The 27,544-nt window shown below is 37.1% G+C and overlaps 1 protein-coding gene across 4 annotated transcripts in view; it reads right to left on the bottom strand.

The window, feature by feature from the left end:
- Window positions 1-27,544, bottom strand: part of nup155 (nucleoporin 155) — a 50,814-nt gene extending 23,270 nt beyond the window's left edge. Inside the window, exons 1-20 of one of the 4 annotated variants that reach the window (XM_077243777.1) lie at window positions 27,389-27,544; window positions 26,470-26,638; window positions 23,277-23,414; window positions 22,522-22,618; window positions 22,374-22,444; window positions 22,061-22,153; window positions 17,409-17,672; window positions 13,479-13,552; window positions 13,309-13,400; window positions 12,219-12,316; window positions 11,348-11,616; window positions 8,561-8,731; window positions 8,369-8,479; window positions 7,680-7,774; window positions 6,305-6,390; window positions 6,126-6,188; window positions 4,212-4,362; window positions 4,044-4,110; window positions 3,004-3,119; window positions 2,825-2,928 (exon numbers count right to left, since the gene is read on the bottom strand). In XM_077243777.1, the coding sequence (XP_077099892.1) occupies window positions 2,825-2,928; window positions 3,004-3,119; window positions 4,044-4,110; window positions 4,212-4,362; window positions 6,126-6,188; window positions 6,305-6,390; window positions 7,680-7,774; window positions 8,369-8,479; window positions 8,561-8,731; window positions 11,348-11,616; window positions 12,219-12,316; window positions 13,309-13,400; window positions 13,479-13,552; window positions 17,409-17,672; window positions 22,061-22,153; window positions 22,374-22,444; window positions 22,522-22,618; window positions 23,277-23,414; window positions 26,470-26,611 (2,302 nt within the window). In that variant the 5' untranslated portion in view covers window positions 26,612-26,638; window positions 27,389-27,544. Of the gene's footprint in view, window positions 1-2,824; window positions 2,929-3,003; window positions 3,120-4,043; window positions 4,111-4,211; window positions 4,363-6,125; window positions 6,189-6,304; window positions 6,391-7,679; window positions 7,775-8,368; window positions 8,480-8,560; window positions 8,732-11,347; window positions 11,617-12,218; window positions 12,317-13,308; window positions 13,401-13,478; window positions 13,553-17,408; window positions 17,676-22,060; window positions 22,154-22,373; window positions 22,445-22,521; window positions 22,619-23,276; window positions 23,415-26,469; window positions 26,639-27,388 lie in introns of all 4 variants that reach the window. The other 3 variants (XM_077243780.1, XM_077243778.1, XM_077243779.1) reach the window with 3 other exon arrangements.

Below are 27,544 nucleotides of genomic sequence, written 5' to 3'. Positions count from 1 at the left end.
CCCCCTGGTTTACACTGATGTTAAAATAACACTTACTTCTTAATCCAAATTTATACTTCTGCGTGGAACTCACGGCGTAGCTACGTCGTAGGCTGTGTGTAGCGCGCGTACCCTGACGTGCACCTCTCCAAAAATGTAACTACGCGTCAATTCTACGCGGACGCAAGCGCTGTGATTGGTCCACTAGAACCCCTCCCCTTGGGTTTCACATGCTCCCTCTGCATGAGTAATTGCGCGTCAACGCGGACAATGACGCAGAACTATAAATGAAAACCAAGTCTATAGCGTAGAGGCTCTGGCGTATGTGTTGTGTTTATGTTTTTAGAGAATATGTTGTGACAAGGGCGCGTAATGAATGACCATATGAATTTCCCCCGTGGGATAATAAAGTTTACCTTGACCTTGTAGGTCCGACACTGAAGTATAAATCAGCCTTAATGCTACAGTAAAACACTGCTGTTCACTTTCGGAAGTTCTAGGGATGTTTTCTTGTCACAAAAAGAATGTGAAACGCGATAAAAAGATAATTTAAGTTTATTTTACACACTCTATACACATACATACATACATATATATATATAAATATATTAGTGCTGTCCGTTAAACGCGTTATTAACGGCGTTAACGCAAACACATTTTAACGGCGTCAATTTTTTTATCGCGAGATTAACACTCTTTTTGGCCTAGCAAACTTGTATTTTTTTCACATGCTGTTGCAACAACTAGTAACGTTAGAAAAACTACAACATCACACCGGATAGCTAGACCGGAAACAAAACAACAGGCACGCCGCACGTACTTGTTTGGGCTTGCGCGCCGGCCAAAGAGTAGTAGGCTAACGTTACGTTTTGAGTGGATGGCGCGAGCGCGAGACGCCGATCTAGAGACGTGCACTCTCAACGCAATAGAGTGCGGCGCGGGACTAGATTTGATGGCCGAGTGCGAGCGCGGGCTCGAGCGGTAATGCACTCACTCTGTGTGCGGATACGGACGCATAAAACGATTCGCGGGACTCCCGCAAACTAGAAATATCTATGAATAAAACATAAAAACTAATACATTTTTATTCATATGTTGCAGAAAAGCAACAAGAACAACTAAAACAAAATAGAAACGATTTACAGGCCAGAGTTTCTTTTTATGACATGTTTGCAGCGTTGAGGGATGTAGCCAATCACAGACATATGTGTTGATTTCTTGAACGCAATGGCCAATCAGAAGCATTTAAAATAGACTCCCCTCACCGCTCAAAGCAGACTTTTTGTTCAGTGCTGAATTCTGTATGCTGGCAAATCCTCAAATTATAACAAACAAAGTGTATATATTATGGAAGATGCATTGTGCAGTCAGCTTCATTGATAATAACAGATGTGTGAGATTGCGATGAACTGATGTCAGCTTTTTAGGAATTATTAAGGGAGCGCACTTTGCGCGCATTCAGTCATGCCAAACCATGCACTCAGTAGCCTGCTTGCTTTTATGTTATAACAGTGGTTTGTGTGTTAATGCTTTAATAACAAATAATTTATCAGGAGCATTTATGCTGATGTGTATGGTGGCGACACGTAGGCGAAAGTATTTGGAGGTAGCCTACAAAAAAAGAGTCTATTTGCGGGCGGGAGCGGGACAAAAATGTTGCGGGCGGGAGAAAGTAACATAGAAAGTTGAGAACGTCAGTTATAACGACCCACCCACGTATTAAAAAAATGGACGGGTTTAAATCGGGCTCGGGCTCATAATTACGGTTTATGTGTCGGGCCGGGCCGGGCTCGGACACAATGCGCACTGCTCGGGTCGGGCTTGATTTTTTGGGCCCGATCTAAGCTCTACAATTGATGACTTCAGACAGAAACACATGGATACCACAGCTAAGAACAAACTTACTGCTGATCCACTTTTCTATGTTGATAAGAGCATTCAAATTAGAAAAAATAATGAGACAAATAGAAATCAAGTGACATTTAGAATAGATAAAAATGTGCGATTAATCGCGAGTTAACTATGGCATTAATGCGATTAATCGCGATTAAATATTTTAATCGTTTGACAGCACTAATATATATATATATAAAACGTTATAGTTCCAGTCCTTGATTCTGATTGGTCAATAGCGGTTTTATTCACAATAAAACATTACTATGACCGCTTCACCCAACGGCTCAATGTATCACTACACAACACCCCTAGCAACGCAAACACGTTTGTTCTCACTGATATTGTTCATTGAAGCTAGAGTAGAGTATTGAGAGATCGAGTAAGTGAGTGTAACAACCTGCATTTACAGTATACAGCAATTTCCTTCAGGTCAGTGCTATATTCGTAATAAAAAAATCTGCTTAAATGTCCGCTGCGATATCTTGTCCTTTTAACGGTTAAGGTGTTTTACCGAGCCTTAGTCATTTATCAGTTGCATCTTGCTTTTCCGTGTTTACAAGTTTCAGTCCTTTCAATGTAAAAGTCTTCTCTACACACTGACTCACTCATAAAGACAGTTTTTGTTGCCATCTAATGGTGAAATAATGCATGTAACCTCTGTTGCTGTTGACAGTCAGGGACTATTTATTTCAGCGGAAGGAAGGCTTTTAGTGATTTTACTTCATGAAAGTTACATTGATACATATTTTTCAGCTTTAACATTTGTATTGTGTGGTAATCGTTTTATAAAAGCATTAAGGAACGAGAGGCTAGTGCTGTATTGTGAATAAGTCACAGCTGAAGGGCGTTGTTAGGCACGACGTGAATCGGAGCCTCTCGTACCTTATTGCTTACTCGCATTTTTCTTCAATATCGTGCAGCCCTAGTACAGACACACACTGAAACTCACTGTGGTACTTCCGCTGAAGCTCCTGCTGTACTTGTTGAGAGCTGGAACCATCCGGTCGCATGAATCCCAGAAGTCTTTGCTGTAGGTTTGCTGGAGAGCTGAAACTGATGAGGTCGAGACAGTTAGAAAACATGCATACTTTAACATGAGCGAGATGAGAAGAGGTGACGGGGACCTACTTGGCCACACCCAGGGAAGTCGGACTGAACTGGGAGTTTTTGTCCAGGAATTCCTTCAAACCCTGAAGCTCCAAGAGGATGAGCTCCAGATCGGATGAACTGGCTGTGCTCTCCAACTAAAGGTCAAACGACATTATCAATGAACCACACAAAGAAGTGCCGAGATTTTACACCAAAGAAATGTCAACCTGAACCTAGTCTCAGATTTGGCTGAACGTCTGATAAATAAGGCACACAAAATCATTTTGGAAAATTCGAAGTTGAATGTCGCGTTTACATCTGTGACAGTAAGCACTTACCGTGATCAACAAAACGCTGGGTTTTCAAAAAGCATGTAACCAATGTTTAGACTCTTTAAAATACGTCCAAGAGTTTTACAAGACTGTCTGTTATTGTAGGAAACATTGACGTTACATTTTTACGCCCCTAAACATGACGCTGAACTGTGATTGGCTGCTTTACATGTATGTTAGCTGGCTTCTGGAAAGTTCTTGGCCAATGAAATACATTTATGATGTCAATCTAAAGGTCTGGCTACGTGAAACTAGCCTGAACCTAAACACACAAAATCATTGACAGGTAGAGTACTTTTCTGATTTGCATAAAGTTGCTGGAAGTGATGCACTACAAAAACTTGAACGCAAGCGGAGCAGGAAAGTAAAAAATCTGTCGTTATTCACCATAGACAAAAATTAAACCAAAAAGGTTTTTGGGGGGAAAAATTAACCAATATCTGTCATTGCTCACAATAAAATAAAATATAAAAATAAATAAAACAAAAGAAAGCATTTTTTTGTAAAAATGCTCCAAAATCTGTAATTTATCAAACAAAAACTAAATGCATAAATAAAAGCAATAAAGCATTGAAATTTCTCTAAAATCTGTAATTACCCAAAATAAATAAAATATATATAAAAAAAGGCACTGCTCCCAAATCCGTCATTTGTAACAATAAAAAATTGTATAGAACATTTTATAAAACACAAAAATGACTCGTTTTACAAAAGTGTAAAAATACTCTAAAATGTCTCATTACTCACGAAAGTCACAGTCTGACTCCCTTTGTTTATGATGGTCTCCATCGAAAGACTCCCGTCCCAGATGTTCCTGTTTCAAAGCATCAACATAAAGTAAATCTTTATTAAAGTCATTCAAAACAGCTTTCGTAATGTCAAGGCAAGCATGTATTAAGCGTAACGCTGACTGACCCCAGTATACGTGTGAAGTAAATACAGATGCCGTTGTGTTTTCCAGAGTAGATGACCTCTGGTCCAGAGGACATAGCTGTGAGAGTGGCACCGCTGGGGATCATGGGAGTAACCGGGATGTAAGGGGTCGACATGGTTGGTGGGTACATGCCTGATGAGTCAAACACATATTAAAGGGGCATTGTGTAATTTAGCGCCATCTATTGGTGAGGTTGCGAATTGCACCCAACAGAAGTTAAGGCTTGTTTATACTTGACGCGTCCGCGCGAAGCAAAAATGACGTCATTGCGGTGTGGGCGGTCGTGTGCATTGGGTGCGAAAGACCCCATTATAACTGGCGGTGTGCACGGCACTTTTTGCAACATCGCGCGCAGCGCCGCATCCGAAGATGAACGACTTCAATGCGACTTTGTCCGAGCTGGTACGTCTGCACCAGCATGTTTATGATCCTTCTACACACAGAGACATTTGCATTGATTGTGAATAGGATCATATTGCATTGATCCTCTCATTTTGTGAATAGGAACACATTTGCATTAAGCACCCAGTTTGCACTTATATAAAGTAACTGCTTACATTTACAAAATAAGCCTACTATAGCAGAAGTAAGCCCTGCTGATGAAATTAAGGATTAAACACTCTTCAATAAGGCTTCAGTTGTTTAACTAGTTTACATACAGTGAAAGTACAATAAACCTACTGCATTTATTACTCTTTTTTATATGAATTTCAGCAATTAATAAACTACTAATAAACGGCAAACTACTTCTTCACTGCTGATTCCTGGTGGTTTAGAGAGCAATTACTCCGAGTCGCCCCCTGACCTTTCACAGAATAGCACAACGGCGACGCGTCGAGTATAAACAAGGCTTTACGGTGGCCGACAGGAAGTGATGTCGTTGTCTAAGCAGAGATTAGTCAGTTAATCAATGAGGTTTCTTTACAAAGATAAATTAAGAAATTAGGTTTACTTAATTATTCAGTAAAACGATATGTTATTGCAAATATTATTGTTACTTGTTCATTATTGTGTCAGTGTTTTATTCGCTTCTTTGCACAAAGAACAACATAGTGAGGAAACGCGTTTGTCTGCTCAGGGCCACTGTACATGTCGATGTAAGGGGACCCGCGGTGTGTGTAGAGAGAAATGTAATTAAAACATAACGGTTCATTATGTAAGGTCTTTATACACCACTGAAAACATAGTTATGAATATGATATTGCATTTCTGTCAACAGATCGTCCTAAATATTACACCCTGCTTTATAAAACGCAATGTTTAGAATAAGATACAAAACAATAAGACAAAGACAACAAGATGCATTATGGGCCTGGAATAGAGACAGACACACAATTGATTTCTTGTGTAAAATGATTGAATTAAAGAGGACCTATTATGCTTTATTTCATGTTCATCTCTCTTCAGTGTGTAATGTTGCTGTTTGAGCATAAAAAAAGATCCAGTTCTTCTCTATATCAGTGTCAGTGTTTCTGAACTCCCTGAAACGCCTCCATTGTAGTTCCGGGAACGAACACGTCACAATATTCTTCATTTAAATAATTAATACGCAGAATAAAGGGGCGGGGCCTGGTTGAGTTAGTTAGTAGTGTGTTGAAACTGGCGGTTTTGGGACATTTCCCAAACACACTCGACCAATCACAACACACTGACCAGGCCGACCAATTAGAGCACAGTGTGCTTTTCAGAAGGAGGGGCTTCATAGAGACAGGAAGTAAACAGAGCGTTACTGACAGACTGAGAAGAGAGGAGCCGCAACAATGGAGATTAGGAGGAAAATAATCAACCTGTTCTAATAGAGCACAAAAACTAAATCATAGGTCCTCTTTAACATCAGATATACCAGTACACACAGATTAGTGGAGCTCTCACTGATTTGAGGGGTAGTTTTATACCTGGGGCAGGTGTGGCAAGAAAACTGGGGTTTGGTATGGGGCTGCCGACAGGCATTGGGGATCCTACAATCACAGCAGACTACAGATTAGACATTAGTCAACACGGACAGATTCTAGTGTGATTTGACAGGGTTAATGGTTACAACTAGATTTGTGTGGCAGGTTGAAATGTCTCTCACCTGGTACGGGGGAGCTGAAGAGCGGGCCGACGTTACTGGGAGCAGAAATGGCAGATGGGAAACGCATCTGAGCCTCTCCACCGTACCTGCAAAAAAACACCTTCTGTGTTAATGCATCACGTCAAATCATCAAATCAAATATTTCCATGATGATTTTGTTGGCCGTAGAGTTTGGTACCAAGTCGGTACTAAAATTAAAAAAATGTGACTGAGCGGAATCAAAATCGCCTCTGATTGGCCATTGTGTTCAAGAGCTCATCGGATAGGTCTATGATTGGCTACAATGATCAGCGCCTAAAAACATGTTGTTAATATACATCAATGACGCTCTTCACACGAGAGTGTTTGAAAGTAGGACGGGTCCGCCGATAGACGTCTGCTTGTGCTTTCAAACGCTCCATCTCCTGGTTTTTAAAACACTTTCAAACTCTCCTGTGTGCTGATCAGTGTAGCCAATCACAGACATATCTGATGAGCGTGTGAACACAATCGCCAATCAGGCGTTTACGATTTCATTTAGTGTTCAAAGCGTCAAAATTTTACAATTTAAGTACCGACTTGGTACCGAAGTAGGTACTGTTTGACTTTTGGCCATATATTCACAATTCGTGAATTTGCAAGTAAAGGTTTTAAAGTAAAATTGTTTTAGCCATTGAATGAACTGGTAAAATGTACCATATTTTCCAGAAAACAAGTTGGACACTGTCAAAATTACACTGAGAAATTAAACGCAGATAAGTCGCATCTGTATACAAGTCACATTTTTAAGACCAAACAAATTTATTGAAAAGCGAAACTGTAACTTCTGCAGTGTGGGAAATGCGTTATAGATATAAACTTGGCTTCACGTATCTCTCATTCGCATGAATCTGCATGTTTTGCGTGCTTGACGTTAATTTAATTATACAAGTTGCTTTGGAATACGTCTCAGCACATTTTAGATTTAAAAAAAAAAGACACATGTTCTGGAAAATACGGTAAACATTGATTGAGTCGGTGTGGATAAAAGCATCAGACAAGATATATAAATTGAAATGTAATGTAAATTTCCTAACGAGTGTGTCAGAGCATTTCAATCAATCATTAGTAATGATGCTGGAAATTCAGCTTTGATCACAGGAATAAATTACACTTTACTATTTTGATCAAATTCATGCAGCCTTGGTGAGCAGAAGAGACAGTAGTGTGTGTGTGTGTGTGTAGTAATTATAGTGCTGTTTATTGTTATACTGGTGCAAATAAAATGATTAGAAATTCTCTATGTTAACTTGATTTTTTATTTATTATTTTAACACTTTTTTTTTATAGTTGTCTACTATGACTGTTGAAATAAAATGGTTCGTCTGATTTAAAAAACAGATAAATCATATCTGACCTGAAGAACGCTCGCGTGGCCCATACAGACACTTCTCTATCACTCGCTGCAGTGGAACAGGCCAAGATCAGCGCCGTGGCACACGCCTGCTCTTCCTGTGAACAGAGATCAATATTTATTAGGGGTGTAACGATACACTCATGTCACGATTCAATACATATCACGATACGATATTATTGCCATACTCCAAGACATATTTTTAAATGACCGCGGATTAAAATGCTAAATTTGATATTACATTGTGTGTGTAAATTAATAGGACGGACTTCGTGTTGATAACCCAATGCAAAGGATAATATAGACACCAGAATAAAAATATTAATGATTCTGAAGCTTAAAATACAGAATTATTTTGACGAACACGCTTGCACTGGGTAGATATATTTAAAATAATGTAGGTTACTTTTTACTGGTAATATCAGATATTTCGAATTATCAGAACACAAATATTCCCTCATTGCATTATTATACATTATTCTCAACATTATATATAGTTGTTTAATATAGTACGGACACTAAAACTTTCTCACTCAGTAATTTTTATTTTTTATAACTATACACAATAAATATTGTCACTATCCACTATACACATTGTTGCATTTTTGTATTGTGATATATTGTTACACCCCTAATATTAATTGACAAATGCATTGTTTCGATATTAAACGAATAAGCATGACGACACGTACCCTGTGCAGCTTAAAGAACCTCTCGACCTCCTCGCTCTCGCCTCCAGCGCTGCTCACCAGTAGGTGGCGCAACTGATCCACCGGCCTCAGCTTGTGGAAGATGTGACTCCCCTGCAGACGTAAAGATAACAGTAAGAGAAGAGGAACGTGAAGAATATCACACAGTGTCATCAACGGGAAGATAAATCACACCTGAGCGGACAAGAGAACAAACTTCTGTGGCGGGACGTTGTGTTGCTGAACGACTAAAGGAGAATCAGTGACTGGAATGAAATCTTTATTCAGAGGAGTGAGGATTCTGGGAGATTTCGTATCCTCGATTGAACACAGAGCCCATGAGTGACCGTCCACATTCACGATCATCTGAAGAAAGAGATCAAAAACAAGAGTGCTATCTTAAAAAACAGACAAACATTAAGCCATTTCATGATGCTGTTTTTCTGTCTCCAAATTTAAGACCACTTGAAATGATATTTAAGGATTTTCTCATATCAGTTAGGGCATTTAAGATAGGGATGCACGATGTATCGACCCCCATGTGTGACCCTGGGTCATTGTATGGGTCAAAATTATCGATTTTTCTTTTATGCCAAAAATCATTAGGATATTAAGTAAAAATTGTTTCATGAAGAAATTTTGTAACATAAATGGACAATTTTTTATTTTTTTGCACCCTCAGATTCCAGATTTTCAAATAGTTATATCTCAGCCAAATATCCTATCCTAACAAACCATATGCCAATGGAAAGCTTATTTATTCACCTTTCAGATGATGTATACATCTCAACTTCAAAAAAATTGACCCATATGACTGGTTTTGTGGTCCAGGGTCACATATCGGTCGATATTTGTTCATGTTATCGTTATCTGCCCAATAAGAAAATTTGGCCAATATATTAAATCTCATAAATAATGGATTATTTCACTGTTCAACATGATGGTTTTGAATTGCTTGAAATATGATTGAAATCACTTCAAAAAGGAAAATACAGTTCAGTGCAACATGTGCAGCGCAGGTCTGTCATATCGGCTACATAACATTATAATGAGATCATCATAATTGTGTGTTTGGGACATGGCGTTTAATGGTGAGACTTATGTTTTTGTAATCAGGCTCTCAAAATTATATAAAAAAAATTGGATTTAGATTTATCGGCCAATATATCGGTTATCGCCTTTCAAATATAAAGAATTATCGGTTATCGGCCAAAATGTTCATATCGCTGCATCCCTAACTCAGGGTTCCTGCACACTTTTTAAAGTCAAATTTAAGGCTTTTTAAGACCTTTTTAAGACTTGAAGATATCAAAATTAAGACCGTACATTAGGGGTGTGCAATATTGACAAAAATATATCTCGATATTTTAAACGTTTTGTTGATAATAATTAGATGATATTTTACTGATTGTGTTTTTGTGCTGGTGCAATGGCTGGTTTAGGCCTGTTGTTGACAGCAGACTCACGAAGATATTCATATTTTTCATATTCTATGCAGTGGTCAGTTCACAGCAGTGACAGAAATGATTAATTAACGTGCAATATTTGCCACCTTAAATTGATTTCCAGGGGCATTTTCACCTATATATGGACATTTTTTCTAAACTTATTTAGAGTTCTGCATCACCTTTTATGTCAAATACTAACATTCAAATTATTCAAATTAAATTATACAGTAATTATACTTATTTATACAATAATACTTAATTACACAATAATTATACAGTACCACCGTTACCAGTCAAATTAAATCATTCAATCAAAATCCATCTTTGCAGTTCAGAGGTGACACAGAAGCAGCATCAGAAGAGGCATTAATATTTACACTCCATTTACAATTGCATAAATAAAGCTATGAGATAGTTTTTAAAAAAATCCATATTCAATATTTAAACATGAAATGATTTCTAATTTTAACGTTTTAATTAAAGGGTACTTTAAATATGAAACTAAAACCGCCAGTAGGCGGCAGCAAGTCACTGTCTTAATACCGTAAGCGAGTTGAGGGAGTCATTCATTCATTCAACCGATTTGTTCAAACGGCTGATTCATTCGGGAAAGAAACAAGTGATTGTTCATTGAATCATTAAAATGACTCGTTTAAAACGTGGATTTCAGTCAAGAAATCATCGGTGTCTGTTGCATTAGACTCTGCAACGGTTTCATTTTGAAATTCTCGTCAGCGAAATAAAGGGAAAACAAATAATATTGTCAATATGGTGTCTAAAAAGTAACTCACAATGTTAATTTATTTTTAATTTAACTATTGTATAACATAAATATCACACTTGTGCACGGGAAAACGGCACTCTTACTGATGTGATATTCTAATATAAGAACATAATATAAATATAAGACAAAAACTAATTTGGGGACATAGGCCTACCTATAACTGCACTGACACATCACGCAGTGAAAGCACGAGAGACAAATGCGATGTCAGCTCACAGTGCCTCGTACATCGTTAAAACAATGATTACAATATCATAGTAGACAATACACATCGCACACCCCTACGCACAAAGAATGAACTTACTACTGAACTGACATTTGCCAACTTTCTTCTTCTCTCCTCTCTCGCGTGCAGGAGACAGACGTTATTCTGCCGGCCGCGAATGTGATGCGAATTGTCACGTGAACAAGCAAATCCACAAAGATAGAGTAATAAAAAATAATACTACGCTAATTAGATAGTTTTAATTTGGAAAACATTTAGATATGTCTAAGTCGAAGTGTCATCTAAAATTTAAGACCTTTCATAAGTAAAAATAAGACTTTATAAGACTTTTTATGGCCTTAAATTTTAAAAATCTAATTTAAGACTTTTTAAGACTTTTTAAGGATCCGCGGGAACCCTGAACTTAAGACTTTTTATGGCCTTAAATGTGATACAACTTAATTTAAGACTTTAAGGACCCGCAGGGACTTTGCTTAAAATAAAGAAAAAGAAACAGATAGGCAGCAAATGGCTTCATCTCTGACCTGAGCTTCCATGAGGGGCTTTTTAAAGGGAAACGAATCGTGGTTGATGCACCACAGGACATCGCTGTCTTCTGTCTCAGACGAGGCCATCAGCAGAACACCTTTACTGTACAGGGCCTTGTGTACTTTGGCTGGTTTCTGGAGAGTGGAGGACGCAGAGAATCCGGGCGGCAGACGCACATGAACCAGTGATAGGATGCTGGGTCGGGCCGGGACGTGTTTGGCATTGGGCGGAGCAAAAGGGATGCTGCTGAAGTAAAGACGCACACCTGCACATCACATAGAGATACAGCAACAGTCAAACATTCAACATTTCTCACATTATCACAGTTTATTCGCTATAGTTTAGAAAATGGTAATAAAATACGACAAGAACTCGGAGTTATTAAATCAGTTGATATTTGACTCGTTTTGTCCGTCCTTCTGTTAGACTCTCACACATGAATTATGTTGAATATCTGTCAGATGTTAAATTTAACTACACAATCAGATAATACCAGTTTAGCTCAACCGATTACCAAGCAATGCTTCATGTTGTTCAGTCTGTGGTGTAAAAAGGTGCATTAGCAATTAAAGAAAAAACACTTCAGCAAAACATCATCAGCTCAAAGTGTCCCAATTATTTTTGGTCCCAATTTTTTTATAAATTTTACTGGTAGTCACTGTATGAAGGATATTTGGGTATAATATGTCACAGTTTACTTTATTTTGCTCTCTTCACTTACATAAATGAACTATAGTGTCCTGCGCACTATAGTGTCCCTAAAAAAATATCAAAAATTAAATCTGGTGTCTGATTAATTTTAGGTTTGACTGTATATATACAGATCGATGCTTCATTAGTCTCCATGAATAAATGAGGTGTTCATACCAGCATGAGTGACGGCCAACAGCTGACAGTCTGACGACTCGGAGCGATCGATTACTGCGATCTGAACGATGGGTTTGAACACGGAGCGATCAATCGTCCTGCAAAAAAGATGTAGACACACATTATCAATTTAACTCGTTTAAAATGTATTAAACAATGATAACTGTATTAATACAATAATATTTCATTTTAAAATAAAATAATGTTATTAACAATAATTACTCGCTGACCAATATTAGTATTTTATAATACATTTAAATTCTGATTAAAGATAATGATACCTAAATCTTATTAATATCCATAACACCTCACAATAAAGGTTTCATTAGTTAACATTAATAAACTACATTAGTTAACATGATGAACTAAGAATGAACAATACTTCTACAGCATTTATTATTCTACAGCATTTATTATTCAGCATTTATTATACTAGTAAATGTTGATTTCAACATTTACTAGTACATATTTAAATATTATTATTATTAATACATTTAATACATTAATGTTAATAAATGAGAGATTATTGTAAAGTTTTAAAAATAATTATTAACAACAACATTTCATTTTAAAAATAAATCTTATATAATTATCATCATCGGAAGCTTTACATTTTTAAAATGAATTTTAAATGCATTAAAGAGAATGATCAATTTATTATTAATATTAAAACAATTTGATAATTAATGATTATTAATTTAATTCGGAAAAACAAGGAGTGCACAATATACTGATTGAATCATTTCTATAATAACATTTTAATACTATTAATAATATCAATAATTATTCTGAAATAAAAAATAAATGTTCTAAATTTGACAAAAATCTACCGGTAGTTAATATATTGATCCTTAAAAAAATATATATATATATATATTTTTTTTTTTTTTTTTTTTTAATTTTTATGAATTAAATAATATTTAATAAAATGTAATATGAATTAAATTATGAATAATTATATAAAAATAAAGTAAAATTATTCCAAATTTAATCATTCAGATTGTAAACTCATATTGACTGTCGGTTATCTATTCATCAGCCAAAATGTTTCTATAAGCGCATCCATACAGAACACACAGGTGAATCTCACCTGGCGATGTTTCCAGCCGCTGAGACGATAGAGCTCTGAGACATGGCAGCGACTCGACTCATTCCCTGCCCATCCACACCGAGATCATACACCTGACAGACACGACAGCACATCAGAACGACACGCATAACCATAAACACCACAGACACGATTCATATCCAAGCACACACCTGCAGAACACCCTTCTCCGAGCGCGTGTATAAAATGTTACGGGAATTGTCAACAGCAATTTGGACAACAGGATCTGCAACAAACAACAAGATTCAAATGAGAAACATGAGATCAAAGCACAAACCATTAGGGCTGTCAAAATGGCTGAAAAGCTAAATTCGAATTTCCTTCTTTAATATAAAATAATTTGAATTCTAAAGGCAACACTTAATGTTAGAGGAAAAAGTACTGTATCGTCTTCTATGCCCACAAGAGGGCGCAAACAAGCGCAATAAGCGAATATAAACCAAATCAAGCATCGCATCTTTGATTGAAATGACATTCACTTTTTAAAGTCTATTAACTTTTGAAACAATTGTTCTTAAATAACATATTTCCTTAATGTGCATGCAAGGAAATTATGTTACACAGGGTTCCCACACCTTGGTTAACCTCAAATTCAAGGACCTTTCAAGAGCTTTCCAGGTCCAATACTCTCAAATTCAAGGACTTAAAGCTATACTGTGTGATTTTTACCCCCATCTAGCGGTGAAAAGGTATATGACCATCCAGTGAATATTAGTTTCTGTTCCTCTCAATTTCGATTTCGTTTTAACTCCTACGGTGGCCAATGTAGTCCAAGATTGGAATGCAGCCTTACAACTGCATTATCACATTAGGCTACGTTAATTGTGTATAAAGTAAAATAAATGAAAAATAACTAAAATTTAAAGTGCCTACATATAACTTATAGCCTACAAATTATAGCGCCATTAAAATATTAATCACATGTTATCCGTCATAGAACACGGATTTATGTTACAAGGTAAACAATACTTTTCATCATTGACGCGAGGAAACCTATCCTAGATGTCGTTCTAGCGTTATGCACAGCACACCATGATATAATTAGCCAAGCAACTTCAAATATACACAAACAGGCTTAATTAACGTTACCTGTTGAGAAGAAAGCAGGCAAAGTCGGCATCCTTTTTAAAATCGTTGCTCGTCATGAGCTCTTTCCATCTTGGAAAGGCCACTCCAATATTTACTTTTGTCTTGTTGATTTGCCTGTTGCGTTGCCGTCTTAATTCTCTTTTTCGCTTCCTTGGCGACTCTGATACGTATCCTCGAGAATAAGAGTGATCCTCCATCAGCAACAGACTTTCAAAAAGGCTTTCAGGTTTTTATATATCAGTCTCAAGCAATCCCCCTCTTAAGATTCGACACGGTGCCATCGAGTGTTAAAACGCGAAAGGCGAAGCTTGAATTAACGGGTATGTCCCTCTTTGGCTAATGTACTTTCAAGATGGAGGAGCAACATGGCGACCGACATTAGAACCCCCCCACCCGTATGTATTTTCAATGGCATATTATACACTCACGAGAATACTTTATTACTTGAACGAAGTAAATATACATTAATGAGCACATATATTTTTGAAAGAACTAAGTGTTTTTAGCTAAGAATAAACTAAAAAAGTTACACAGTGTAGCTTTAATATGGGGACACATTTCAAGTGAGAGCAAGGTTACATCGTGTTACCTTGTAAGATACATTGTTACAGTTTTCATGCGTCAAACACAACAATGCAAAAAAGCATTTTTTTGCATTTATTTTTAGCCATATTACAGAGATCTGATATTCTATTTGTCGTATTTCTGTTTTGCATAAAACTGAAGAATATTTGGTACATCCTATACTGTATACTTAAATGATCTGATATTAACGTTTGCAGGGATTTTGTTGAAAAGAGCTTAGGCTCATGTAACCAGAAGTTTTCATATATTTGAATATGCTTTTAAAGGAGTAGTTCACTTTAAAATGAAAATCAGCCCATGATTTACTCACCCTCAAGCCATCCAAGGTGTATATGACTTTCTTCTTTCAGACAAAAAGAATGTGAGTTATATTAATTAACACCCTGACGCTTCCAAGCTTTATAATGGCAGTGGATTGCAACCATCAGATTGAAGCTCAAGAAAGTGCATCTATCCATCATAATAGTGCTCCACACGGCTCCGGGGGGTTAATAACGGCCTTCTGAAGCAAAGGCATGAGTTTTTGTAGGAAAAATATTCACATTTAACACGCTACAAAGAAAAATGGTAACACTTTATTTGAAGGGGCGTGCATAAGACTGACGTGACACTGTCATAAACATGACATAACACCTGTCATGAACATGAAGGAGTCTTTATGAATGTTTATGACTGTTGTCATTAAGTGTCATTCGGTAAATTATGACACTTTTAATGCAAAGTTGACATTGTTTAAAATGTCTTTGTTATGACAACTTGACATTAACCAAGAAATCATAACTAGTCCAACGTGTTCCACTTTACTTGAGGTAAGGGGAAATATTAATGACACTGTTGTTAACGCATTTGACAGTGTAATAACCCTTAATGACAAGTAAAATATTCATGTCACAGCTTGAATATAATATAATGGTGTCATGACAACCAAAGTTAAAACCAACCATAAAATATGACAGTGTAATGTAATGTTAACGCAAAGCTAAATAACTTCTTTAAGTTTGATAATTAGACCTGTTATGACATAATTGTGACAGGTTGACAGGTTATGATTTCTTGGTAAATGTCAAGTTGTCATAATCAAGACATTTTAAACAATGTCAACTTTGCATTAAAAGTGTCATAATTTACCGAATGACACTTAATGCAGGTGTTATGTCATGTTTATGACAGTGTCATGTCAGTCTTATGCACGCCCCTTCAAATAAAGTGTTACCGGAAAAATTCTAGCTTCCGGCCAAACGAATAATATGCAGTCTACTTACGCAAAGCACAACTTGTGACGTCAGAAGTAGCGTAGTGCGTCATGGCGTAGCGTAAATATCAGCAGTACGTTGCATTATTACGCATTACTGTCACATTACTTACCGTCAACCGGAAGATAGTTTTTTACTTTATAACGTTTTAAATATGAATATTTTTCCTACACGAACACATCGCTTCGCTTCTTGAAGGCCTTTATTAAACCCCCCAGAGCCGTGTGGAGCACTTTTATGATGGATGGATGCACTTTCATGGACTTCAAAACAGAAACATCCATTCACTGCCACTATAAAGCTGGGAAGAACCAGGACATTTTTTAATATAACTCTGATTGTGTTAGTCTGAAAGAAGATGAAGTCATATACACCTCATTGACTGAACATATTTGGGTTAGTATGCATAGGCCACGAAGTGTTGGCGGAATATCTCATTAGTGGACCGGAGGGAATAATATGGATTTTTTTACAGAAGACTTCTTGCACAAAAATAAATTCAAGCACTTTCAAGGACCTGTATCTATGTATGTTTATTTTCAAAAACTTTCCAGGGCCTTGACATTTTTTTTCCAGATCCACAAACTTTCAAGGATTTCAAGGACCCGTGGGACCCTGGTTACAATAGTGCATAAACTGTGTTTGTGCAACAGAAGCGTAATGAACTACATGAACACACAATAGCAAACTGGCCTTCAGAAACGCTCACTTCTACTCACTACATCTACATATTGTTGGTCAAAAACACCAGACGCTCAGCTTGATGAGCGAGTGCTGAGCGCTTTCTGTTGACAATGTTTCCAGCTGATGAAAACACACACTCATCTCTGATGTATGTGCAGGTTTGGTCAAGTGTGTCGTTGCACGATTTTTGCCAGATTTTGGAGAGGGCTTTCATCAGCAAGAAGCCTTTTCCCGCCATTTTTCAAATTAGCAACGCAGCCGCACCGCTGTATACTGGATAAGCTAACACAATCCGCGTCAGTTTCATCATCATCATGTCTCGCGCGCCTCTTGACACACCAAAAATCAAACGCATGTGTTTCGCATTCGAATGTGGTTTTTTTTGTAAATTCGACGAATATTGGAAATTCAAATTTTTATTTGACAGCCCAACAAACCCTCCAGTTGTGATGTTCTGCATGGCGTTCTCACCGTCCTCAGAGAAGGAGAACTGCAGGAGTGAGGGGATGAGGAAGGAAAGGCTGCTCTTGGAGTGGTTGATCTTCCTGCAGCGCTGACTGAACCAGCCCGCCTCGGCCTGATACGCGATCTCGTACAGACAGCCGTCTTTACCCGCCATGAAGATGCGGCCCACATCCGTGGAGGTGATGGCCAGCAGGTACGTGTTATCCGTGGGGATGGAATAGAGAGGATCCGGCAAGAGCTGCATCGCTCCTGACATGCTGTCATTCAAACCTGCTGGAATATAAACACAGAGAGGGCCGAGAGTAAATTTGAAAGCTTTATATTGCATCATCAAGCCAAAAATTATTCAGGCACTAGATTTAATTTTTTGTATTTTTTTGTGTGTGTTCATTTATGTAAGTGAGGATCAGAAAAAGTAAACTGTGACATTATACCTAAAAATTCTTCATACAGTGACTACCATTAAAATGTATACAAATTTTATGAAAAATGACACTTTGAGCTGATCATGTTTTGCTGAAGTCTTTTTTCTGTAATTGCTAATGCAACTTTTTACACCACAGACTGAACAACATGAAGCATTGCTTGGTGAGCGGTTGAGCTAAACTGGTATTATCTAATTGTGTAGTTAAATTTAACAGCTGACAGATATTCAACATAATTCATGTGTGAGACAGTCTAACACCACAGTTGTCAAACCCCCAGGGGTACGTGGACTGATTTCAGGGGGTACGCGAAAAAAGATCTAAGGGACTGTTCGTTTTTAATTTAAGGGGCTACCAGAGGAGTTTTGAGATCTGTTGTCAAAAAGACTTCGCCAGCAATAATTTTTTCTATGACCCTCCAAAATGATTGTGAAAAAAGGCATGACCCTCCCCGATAATGTATTGATTACTTCTGTACTGGTTTGCGCTTGACTAGTGATGTAGTACTCGAGTCCGGTCTCGAGACCGATTTCTGCTTTCTCGGACTCGTCTCGGACTTGTACCTTCAAAGACTCGGTCTTGACTCGGACTCGGCATTGGCGGTCTCGTCCCCATCACTAGTTGAGGCTGTAACGATAGACCAAACCTACAATTCGGTTTGTATCATGATTCTTTATTTTAGATTTTAAAAAAATAAATCATGTTTTCGGTGCTGATGCAGTGGTGACGCCTTCATGTAACAAGGGTGGCGCTCCCAATAAAGTATCTTAAAGCCGCCACAAAGAACCGGCAAAAGTAATGATTATGAATATGTAAAATATAGCAAGGAGAGATTTTAATTGTTTATTAATAAACAAGGTTTTTCAGTGTGTCGGCTTCAAGATGAAGTTGACGATGCTGAATCGCAATCTTCACAGTAACGCGCCAGAGAGAAATGCAGATTTCATCCGGATTACATAAGCAGAGAGCAGTCTGTTTTTCGTTTTTAAATGTTCTGTTTAAAAGTAGACATCAAGCTTTCTATATATTTCTCAAGTCTGTGAAGTACATTATACGCTGAGTTTCGGTTCATTTATGAGACGAGAGTCCAGTTCACGCATCGGCGACTCCGTGTCATGATGATCTATTTTCTACTATATATTTACTTCTTATTTATTAAATCCAGGCAATTGGTTGATGAAACATTAATTAAAATTAAGTTTAAATTTACTTTAAAGAAAGGCTTTGTGCTTTCTTTAGTCGCTTTCAGAGCGGTCACGTCCGTAACATTGTTATTTCCCTCATAAATGCGAACTCGAAAAATTAAATAAAAATAATATTTTATGTTCTGTGGAGGCCGACCCTCATCCGGTGGGTAGTATTAGTTTTGTTTTGCGCAGTGTAGTTCATAGAATTACTAAAACATATTTTGCCACCTAAAAGTTAAAGATTTTTTGTGTTATGTCTCGTGTATTTCCCTCATATTAAATATAAAACGCATGTGTAGACTGATATTTTTCTAATGTCTGGAGCTTTATTAAGGGAGTGTGGATATATAAACAGACGTTTCAGTATTAAATGCATTTTCTGAGAATTTATATTTCAAGTTCGGACCTGGCAAACCGAGCGATTAAGACGTTGATGCCATTTATTTATGTTGATGATTTTTTATGTTGATGCCATTTATTTATGATGCAAACGTATTTATGTGAGACTGGATTCTCAGCTTTGGTCTGCCTTAAGACCAAGTATAGGTACAGACTGTTAGTGGAAAATGATCTAAGACTGAAACTGTCCCCAATTCGGCCTAACATCGCTGCATTATGTAAGCACATCCAGGCACATCCCTCACATTGATTAAACTGGTGATGTGGATGGAGAGCTTTAATGAGATGTTGGATATGTGTTGTAGGCCTATTGTGTGTGAGATTGGGTGCATATCTGTTTAAAATCATTATATTCAGCACATTTGTATCATATGTTGACTTTTGATGAGATTTGTATCATATGTTTATGATTCTATTAACTATTCTCGACAAAATTGATAAAAATAAATATTAATAAATAAATAAAAAACTTGTTGTTAACAATTGGTGGTGTTGGGGGTACTCCGGAAGATCTATAATGTCGCAGGAGGTACATGCCTGTTAAAAGTTTGGGAACCACTGGTCTAACAGAAGGACGGACAAAACCAGTGAAATATCAACTGAGTTCATAACTCTGAGTTCTTGTCATATTTTATTACCATTTTCTAAACTATAGCAAATAAACTGATAATGTGAGAAATGTTGAAGGTGTCTGAATAAGTGTTGGTGTGACTATGTCCGCCGATTACAGTACTTAAGTTACTGACACATGAGGGTGATAGTGATATCGCAGAATCCAGTCATGAAAATGGAATTTACGGTATTATGTGGAATTTCACAGAATTTGATGAATAAGTAAAAAGCAGGTCTTCAATGTCGGACAGCTGTTTGCTCACTTTTGTCTGTTGCGCTTGATTGACTTGCTGTCAATGATTTTCTGTGTGTCTAACATTCGAGTTCTGTTTATTATTGCATAGTGTTTTGAGATTATACTGTTCAGCCTGATCAGTTTACACGGAGTGTGTAAAGCTGTGAAGAGAGCAGGTTAGTAGGTCGCGCGACGTACACTTTGCACTTAGGATGTTTTGGATTATGTTAGACACACTAGTTTAGGAGAGTGCCCACTTTGCAAGTTTGGTTATTTAGTTAGTGTAGTTTAGTTAGAGCGTCTTGACGCCGAAGATTTTCTTTTCTACATTTTTTGTTTGGTAGTTAGTTTAGTTGAATTAACTTTTAGCTAGTTTGTTTTGTTTTATTGTTTCCTTTGATTTGGCATCTCTTGTGCTCGCCTTCCCAACTTGTGTTTTTTGTTTGTGTTTAATGTTGTTATTTTGTTATTGTTCTTATTCCTTGTTTGTACATGTGGTAAATATCATTTTCTTCTTGGGCACTGAGGATAAATAAATCCTTTTGAGCTGAGTTCTGAGAGTACGGTTTTCTTTTCTTGTTCTGTCCTGCACTTTGAGGTACACACACATTTTTATAAGTGTTATTTCCTAACCCAACGGGAAAAAAAAGGACGTAACATTTATGGGAGACTTCTTAAATCAAGAAGTGTCTGTGACTATTAAAAAACAAAAAGACTTTAAATATGAATCTTGCATGTTCTGTATGGCGCAGAAGCGCGGTTTCATTTACCACACACACACACTGAAGCATGTGGTGTTTTCAGCCTCTGCCGCCTCACTATATGAGGACATGAACTTCATTTCCAGAGTCACTTTATGAGCATTTTACCGTTTAATTTGAGAAAAACTATCATCATATCAGAAAAACACAGAAAAAACACAGAAAAGGTCTTCACAGCAACCCATCAAAACACAAAATTGTGACAGAAATACATTCCTGCTGTACAGTAGAATTTAGCTACGTCTCAATATAATAATAATACTAACACTAATAATAATACATTATTAACTATTAATATTAACCATTTTTTTAAATAAAAGTTTGTTTAATTTCATATGAATAAAATTAAATTCATGTTTTATGCCTACATTAGATTGCCAGAAAATTTTAAATACACAACACAGAATGAAATAAAACAAATTTGAAATAGAATTTTATTTTTAAATTAATAAATTGTTGTTTTAATGAATTCAATTGATTAGACATGCTTTTGATTATTAAAATTTAATAAAACCATTAAAATGGAATCCAGAAAACTTAAATCAGAAAAAACACAGAATTTGATAAAAAAAAAAAAAAAAAAGCGCCGTCAAATTTGATAAGATTCATGACTTCAATGAATTAGACAAGCTTTTTGATGACTAAAATTTAACCGAAAAAAAAAAAAAAGAATTTGGGAAAAGATAAAACGTATTTCATAGGGCCCTATTAAATCAAACAACAAAAGACAGAGAAAATCACTTGTGCTTTTAACTCAATTAATCAGCAGCTTTTAATAAGAAACAATTTAGATTTAATTCATACAGTATTATGTATATCAAATAGTGAAGACTATGCAGTGTTTTATTGTTACATTTGATCATTCAATTTCTGAAGAATTCCTTAGTACATGTTGAATAAAACTGAAAAAATGCATCTGTCCTATTGTTTGTAATTTACTTTCGTTCTTCAATCGTGATCTACATCGTTAAATTAAGATTTTGGTCATAATCCAAGTGAAAACATCCAAATGTTGAACAAATCATAACATGACACTTACCTGTCTGGACTTTTGGGAAGCTCAAGCCCAGGATCACAACATCCACCGGTGTGGCCAACACTAACAGGAAGTGGATGTGAGGCTGAAAAATACCTGTAACAAGGGATACCACATAAGTTCAATATTCATAATATAAACACAAATCAGTGGTAAATCACAAAAATGTCCAGAATCTCCAGAAGGGAATCTTTTGATACATTACAGATATGTTTTCTGGAAATGACTGAAAAACGTTCTAATAATCAATCTATAACATCCTCAACTACTTCTGAGGGTGAGCACTAAATAGTGCACGACAGAAAAACCAACTAACCTGGCTTTGGTTTGACCAGTCCAACAGACAGTATAGTTTCACTGAGGCCATCAAAATACGCCACATCACTCCTGAACAAGAAAAATAAATCCCAATGAACATCATGCATCTGAAAAATCTAACTGATATCCGACCTGTCGATACTCACCCATCCTCATAATTCCACATAAAAATGTCATTATCAATAGTGAGCCACGCCCTGGAGATTTCAGGGAAAACTCCCATCATGCAGTTGCACTGCATATCTGTTCAGTGTCAATTAAGGCATCGCAAACAACTTAAAAATCGTCATGAAACAAAAGTTGCGCTAGTGTTTTCTTCCGTAATGTGACGTTTATCCGAGTGAAGCTGCTTCTGGAACAAGAACAAATGTGGGCGGGGCTTGATTCGAGTCCATGGGGAATTGATTGGATGGTTGTGGTTTGCTATTGGCTGATCTCATGTGAGTGACAGGTTGCCCCGCCCACATCATCAGAGAAGAGAAGCTGCAAGAGGAAGTTATTCTGATTCATGATTACCAGGAACATGATTTTAAAGTGCCCCTATTGTGTCTTTTTCAAATATTCACTATCATGCAGTGTGTAATACAGCTGTTCGTGAATGTAATCCTTCTGCAAAGATGTCAAAAGTACACGATAAATAAAGTTATTGTCTCCCAAAAGAAAGAATCAACTCTGAACCGCCTTTACGAGTGCTTTTTGTTTCGAATCCCACTGCTTTAAGGTTCTACGTCATTAGAAAAGACATTTTCATTTAAAGCCCGTCTAAAGCCCTATTCGCACTGGATTAGTATTATCTGGGAACCTCGTGTGAATTAGAAATTCACACGAAATTCAGTAATTGTACAAGACACTTTCTTTGCAGAGATCATTATCATAAATAAGCGTTTGGATGGTAGGATACGCCCGAACTGCTCCACGAGCTCTGGGGGCAGAGGAACCCTGCGGATGGTGCTGAGTTCGGGAAGACTCGGCACGCTGATCAGGCCCGGTCCCTGCAGAGGGTAATCCATGTCCGACACCCCCGAGAGAGAAGGCATATCTGACAAACACCAGACACAAGCATGAGTAGTAGTAGTGTTTATTTGTATAGTAGGGAAAGTAGTTTGCAGCAAGCTCACACAGACATTTAAAGAATCACAGCTGGCATATACAAACAATAAATCAAAAGTGCATTGTGTAATATTTAGGAGGATCTGTTGACAGAAATGCAATATCATATACATACCGGTAACTATGTTTTCAGTGGTGTATAAAGACCTTACTTAATGAACCGTTATGTTTTTATTAGGGGTGTAACGGTTCACAACATTCACGGTTCGGTTCGTTTTCGATACAGCAAAAAAAAATGCAAAAAAGTTTTCCTACATCTTGAAACTTTTAGTTTTATAAATGGGGGTAATCTTTGAAGGATGAACAAATAATGTTTTGGTCATCACATTAAAAATAACATTTAAATATGATAATATCTGAGTTTTGAAGTGCTGGAAAAAGATGTGTGATGCACTTGTGAACATTTTAGTATATCTGTCAAACGTCCATGGCTACAGTAAATCCATGGTGAATGTTGCTGATCTGTGGACTTAAAACCTTTAACTAGTTCATTCATGGAACAATGTTTCTCCTGGTTTCCACGTCAGTGCTGTTTGATCCGTTAATAACGGAGAAATTTTAATGCTTCTCACCAGATCTCGCAGCGATGTTATTACTTAGTGGAGAACTCATATGCTTTGTTTACTGGATCTCTCAGCGCTGTGTATAACCGTGTCGCTGATCAGGATCGGCTCGCGCTGCACTGATGCTGATGGTCCAGGGGCGGATCTACAAGGGGGCAAGGGGGGCAGGTGCCCCCCCCCCCCACTCTAGAGCCTTGCCCCCCCAGCTGCCCCCCTAACTTTGATGATCCAAAAACTGTGCTACTTGTAAAAACAACCTGCAAGCTTCTCAAAACAGTGAACTAAACGATACATTTACCAAAAGTGAACAATTTAATTTTTATTAAAGCTCCTCCCCCCTGCCCCTCAAATAGTACGTCCCTGATTCAAACGTGCAGCGGCGTTCGCTCAGTCTGGCTCACACACACACACACACACACACACACACACACACACACACACACACACACACACAGCGAGTCTGCTGCGGTGCGCTGGCCCTGCAACCCGACTGGAGAGACTGAGCTGCCCCAGAGCCTCTGAAGGTGAAGTGAGTTTCCCCAGGTGTAGTTAAACACACGTTTAATTTAAAGTTACATTTGTAATGAATGTATTGTATGCTAAAGACGATGTATCAGCAAAAACAGCGAGTCTGTTACGTTAGCCAAAATCAGCGGTCAAATTGCTCCCTCGTGATTTGTAAGAGCACTCTTCCCTTTGATTAGCCTAATTTTGATTTTAGTAAAGACAAGAACAGCTTAATAAAAAATATAAATTGTTTGTATCCATAACGTTTACTGATGGTCGCCGTTACGCCGACGTTACAATACAGTGCCAGTTAGGAGATCGATCATTTGATTAGCTAAGCAAATCCAATTCCTCTCAGGTATCACAGCAATGAAACCAGTCTTACAACTGGGGAAATAACAAATACAATTAGGATTATTATATTAAGTACTCTAAACATAACTGGTCTGTGTGCATGTGATAAATCTTTCTGATTTTATATTTGTTATATAGGCTACTTATTAGCTACATGGGCCTACAGTGTAATGTAATACAAGGATAACCAGAGGGTTTTCACATATTGACTTTTGCAGGCAAGAGTAGTTGAAGTAGCGGTAACACTTTACTTGAAGGGGTGTGCATAAGACTGACATGACACCTTCATAATCATGACATGACACATGTCATGAATATGAAGTAGGGTTTATGCATGTTTATAACAACTGTCATTAAGTGTCTTTCGCTCAATAATGACATTTTGAATGCAAATATGACATTGTTTAAGATGTCTTTGTCATGACAACTTGACATTAAATTAAGTTAAACTGTCATGTGGTTGGTTTTGACATTGGCTGTCATGAGGCCATTATAACTGTGTCATGAATATTTTTCGTGACCTCAACTACAGTGAAACAAATTGAATTTGTCATTAAAAAGTTATAATGGCTTCATGACAGCCAATGTCAAAACCAACCACCTGACAGTTTAATGTAATGTTAACCATAAAGTGGTTTCTTAAGTTTGATAATTAATCTGCTATGTCATGTTTATGACAGGTTGTGTGGTCTTAGTAATGTCAAGTTGTCATGACAAAGACACTGACCGGTTATGATGTATTGGTTTGTCAAGGTGTCATAACAAAGACATCTCAAACAATGTCATATTTGCATTAAAAATGTCATAATTGAGCGAATGACACTTAATGACAATTGTCATAAACATGCATAAAACTTGTCATATTAGTCTTATGCACACCCCTTCAAGTAAAGTGTTACCCTAAAAACCTTTGTAGTGTGTAAGGGAATGATTAAACTAACTACTGTGTTTTCGTGTTTGTAAGGGATTCCCACCGTCTACCCCTGCCACCCTGCCAAGACCTCTTGCCACCCCTTTGCCCCCCCATGTAAAATTTTCTAGATCCGCCACTATGGTCCAAACTGATAAACGGTCCGTGCAGCACAAAATAATGAGTAGCGCAGTTTCGTTCCGCTTTCATTACGTTTGCCAGTTGCCAGTCTCAGACGACGACATCACTTCCTGTCGGCCACCGTAACTTCTGTTGGGTGCAATTCGCAACCTCACCACTAGATGCCGCTAAAAATCACACAGTGCACCTTTAAAACAAATAAATCTAATTTAAGATAACCAGACCAGCTGACTTTCAATCAACACTAGAAGAAGAATTTAAAAAATCGAATTGCTTGTGGGATAAAAGATAGTTTGGACCAGTTTTTCTGCATCTGGGAACACAGTACCGTCGGCCAGATGGCAGTAATTCAAAAGCATAAGATAAAGGATGCCCCGTATCATTCACAATGATTCTGCACTCTCTCTTTATATATACTCTCTCTATACTTGTTAACTTAATTCCCAACCAGTCTCAACAGGCAGTGCATTAACTAGAGGCAGTTTAACAGGAGGAAGAGTGACTCTTACTGTGTGACGGGACATTGAGGAGCTCTGACAGGTCTGGGAAACAGCGATCCTCCTGCAGATGCCTGTCAATCAAGCGGCCCGAGTTCTCCAGAGCCTCCTGAAGAACCGCAGCGGGACCACTGGAGCCCAGACTGGACGGCATGATCACTGGAGAGACTACACAAACCACCTGGAGACAGAAGAACATTCACATCAGTGTTATTATACATGCATATCACCATAGATTTATAAAAATATATACATAACACTGTATTTTTTATTTAAATAGATTTTGATTTATTTTAATCAATTTATTTAGTATAATCTTATTTTAATTATTTTTACACTTTCATTTCTCATTAATTAATTAATTTATTTTAATCAAATGTTTAATTTATTTAAGTTACATTTGACTTATCTTAATCAATGTATTTAGTTAGTATAATCGTATTTATTTTTACACCGTTTTTCTTATTTTTATTTATCCAAGTCAAGATTTAATCTATCTATTTTAATCAAATGTTTGTTTGTTTTTTATTTAAAGATAATTGTATTTATTTAATTCATTTTATTTAGTATTATCTTTATTTATTTATACACTGATTTTCTTGTTTGTTTTTATTCATCTAAATCAAGTTAATTCAATTATTTTAATCATTTTGTTTATTTAGTTAGTTACACATATATACAAAATTTATTTATATAGCCCGCTAAATCACCCGCGACTGTAATAACAGCAATATCCAAACATAATACACAAACAATGTGGTTTTATTCACCCGATTTGAAAGTAAACACGTTTGATTATTTTAAATTTAACAACACGAGTAGCTTTAGCCGTACAGCTAATTCAAAATACACATCGCCCGAAAGACTGGCGACATCCTCTGAACAGCTTTACTAGAGCTCTGATCAAACATAAAAAACACAAACATCTTACCTCTGATTGAAAACTATATTCATAAAATATCAGCTGAAAGTGAAAGAAGAAAGTGAGTTTGTGGACTTCAATGACTCCCGCCAAGCGCGTGCGGCTGCAGCAGGGAGTGTGAAGCGCGCTGAAACCACACACACACACTCGCAGTCTCGCACACAC

The sequence above is a fragment of the Siphateles boraxobius genome, unplaced genomic scaffold (assembly GCF_051911475.1).
Source record: "Siphateles boraxobius isolate OS27281-9 unplaced genomic scaffold, OSU_SipBor_1 25, whole genome shotgun sequence".
Lineage (NCBI taxonomy): Eukaryota > Metazoa > Chordata > Actinopteri > Cypriniformes > Leuciscidae > Siphateles > Siphateles boraxobius.
Note: the sequence above shows the minus strand (reverse complement) of the source record. Positions and strands in the feature narration are given on the sequence as shown.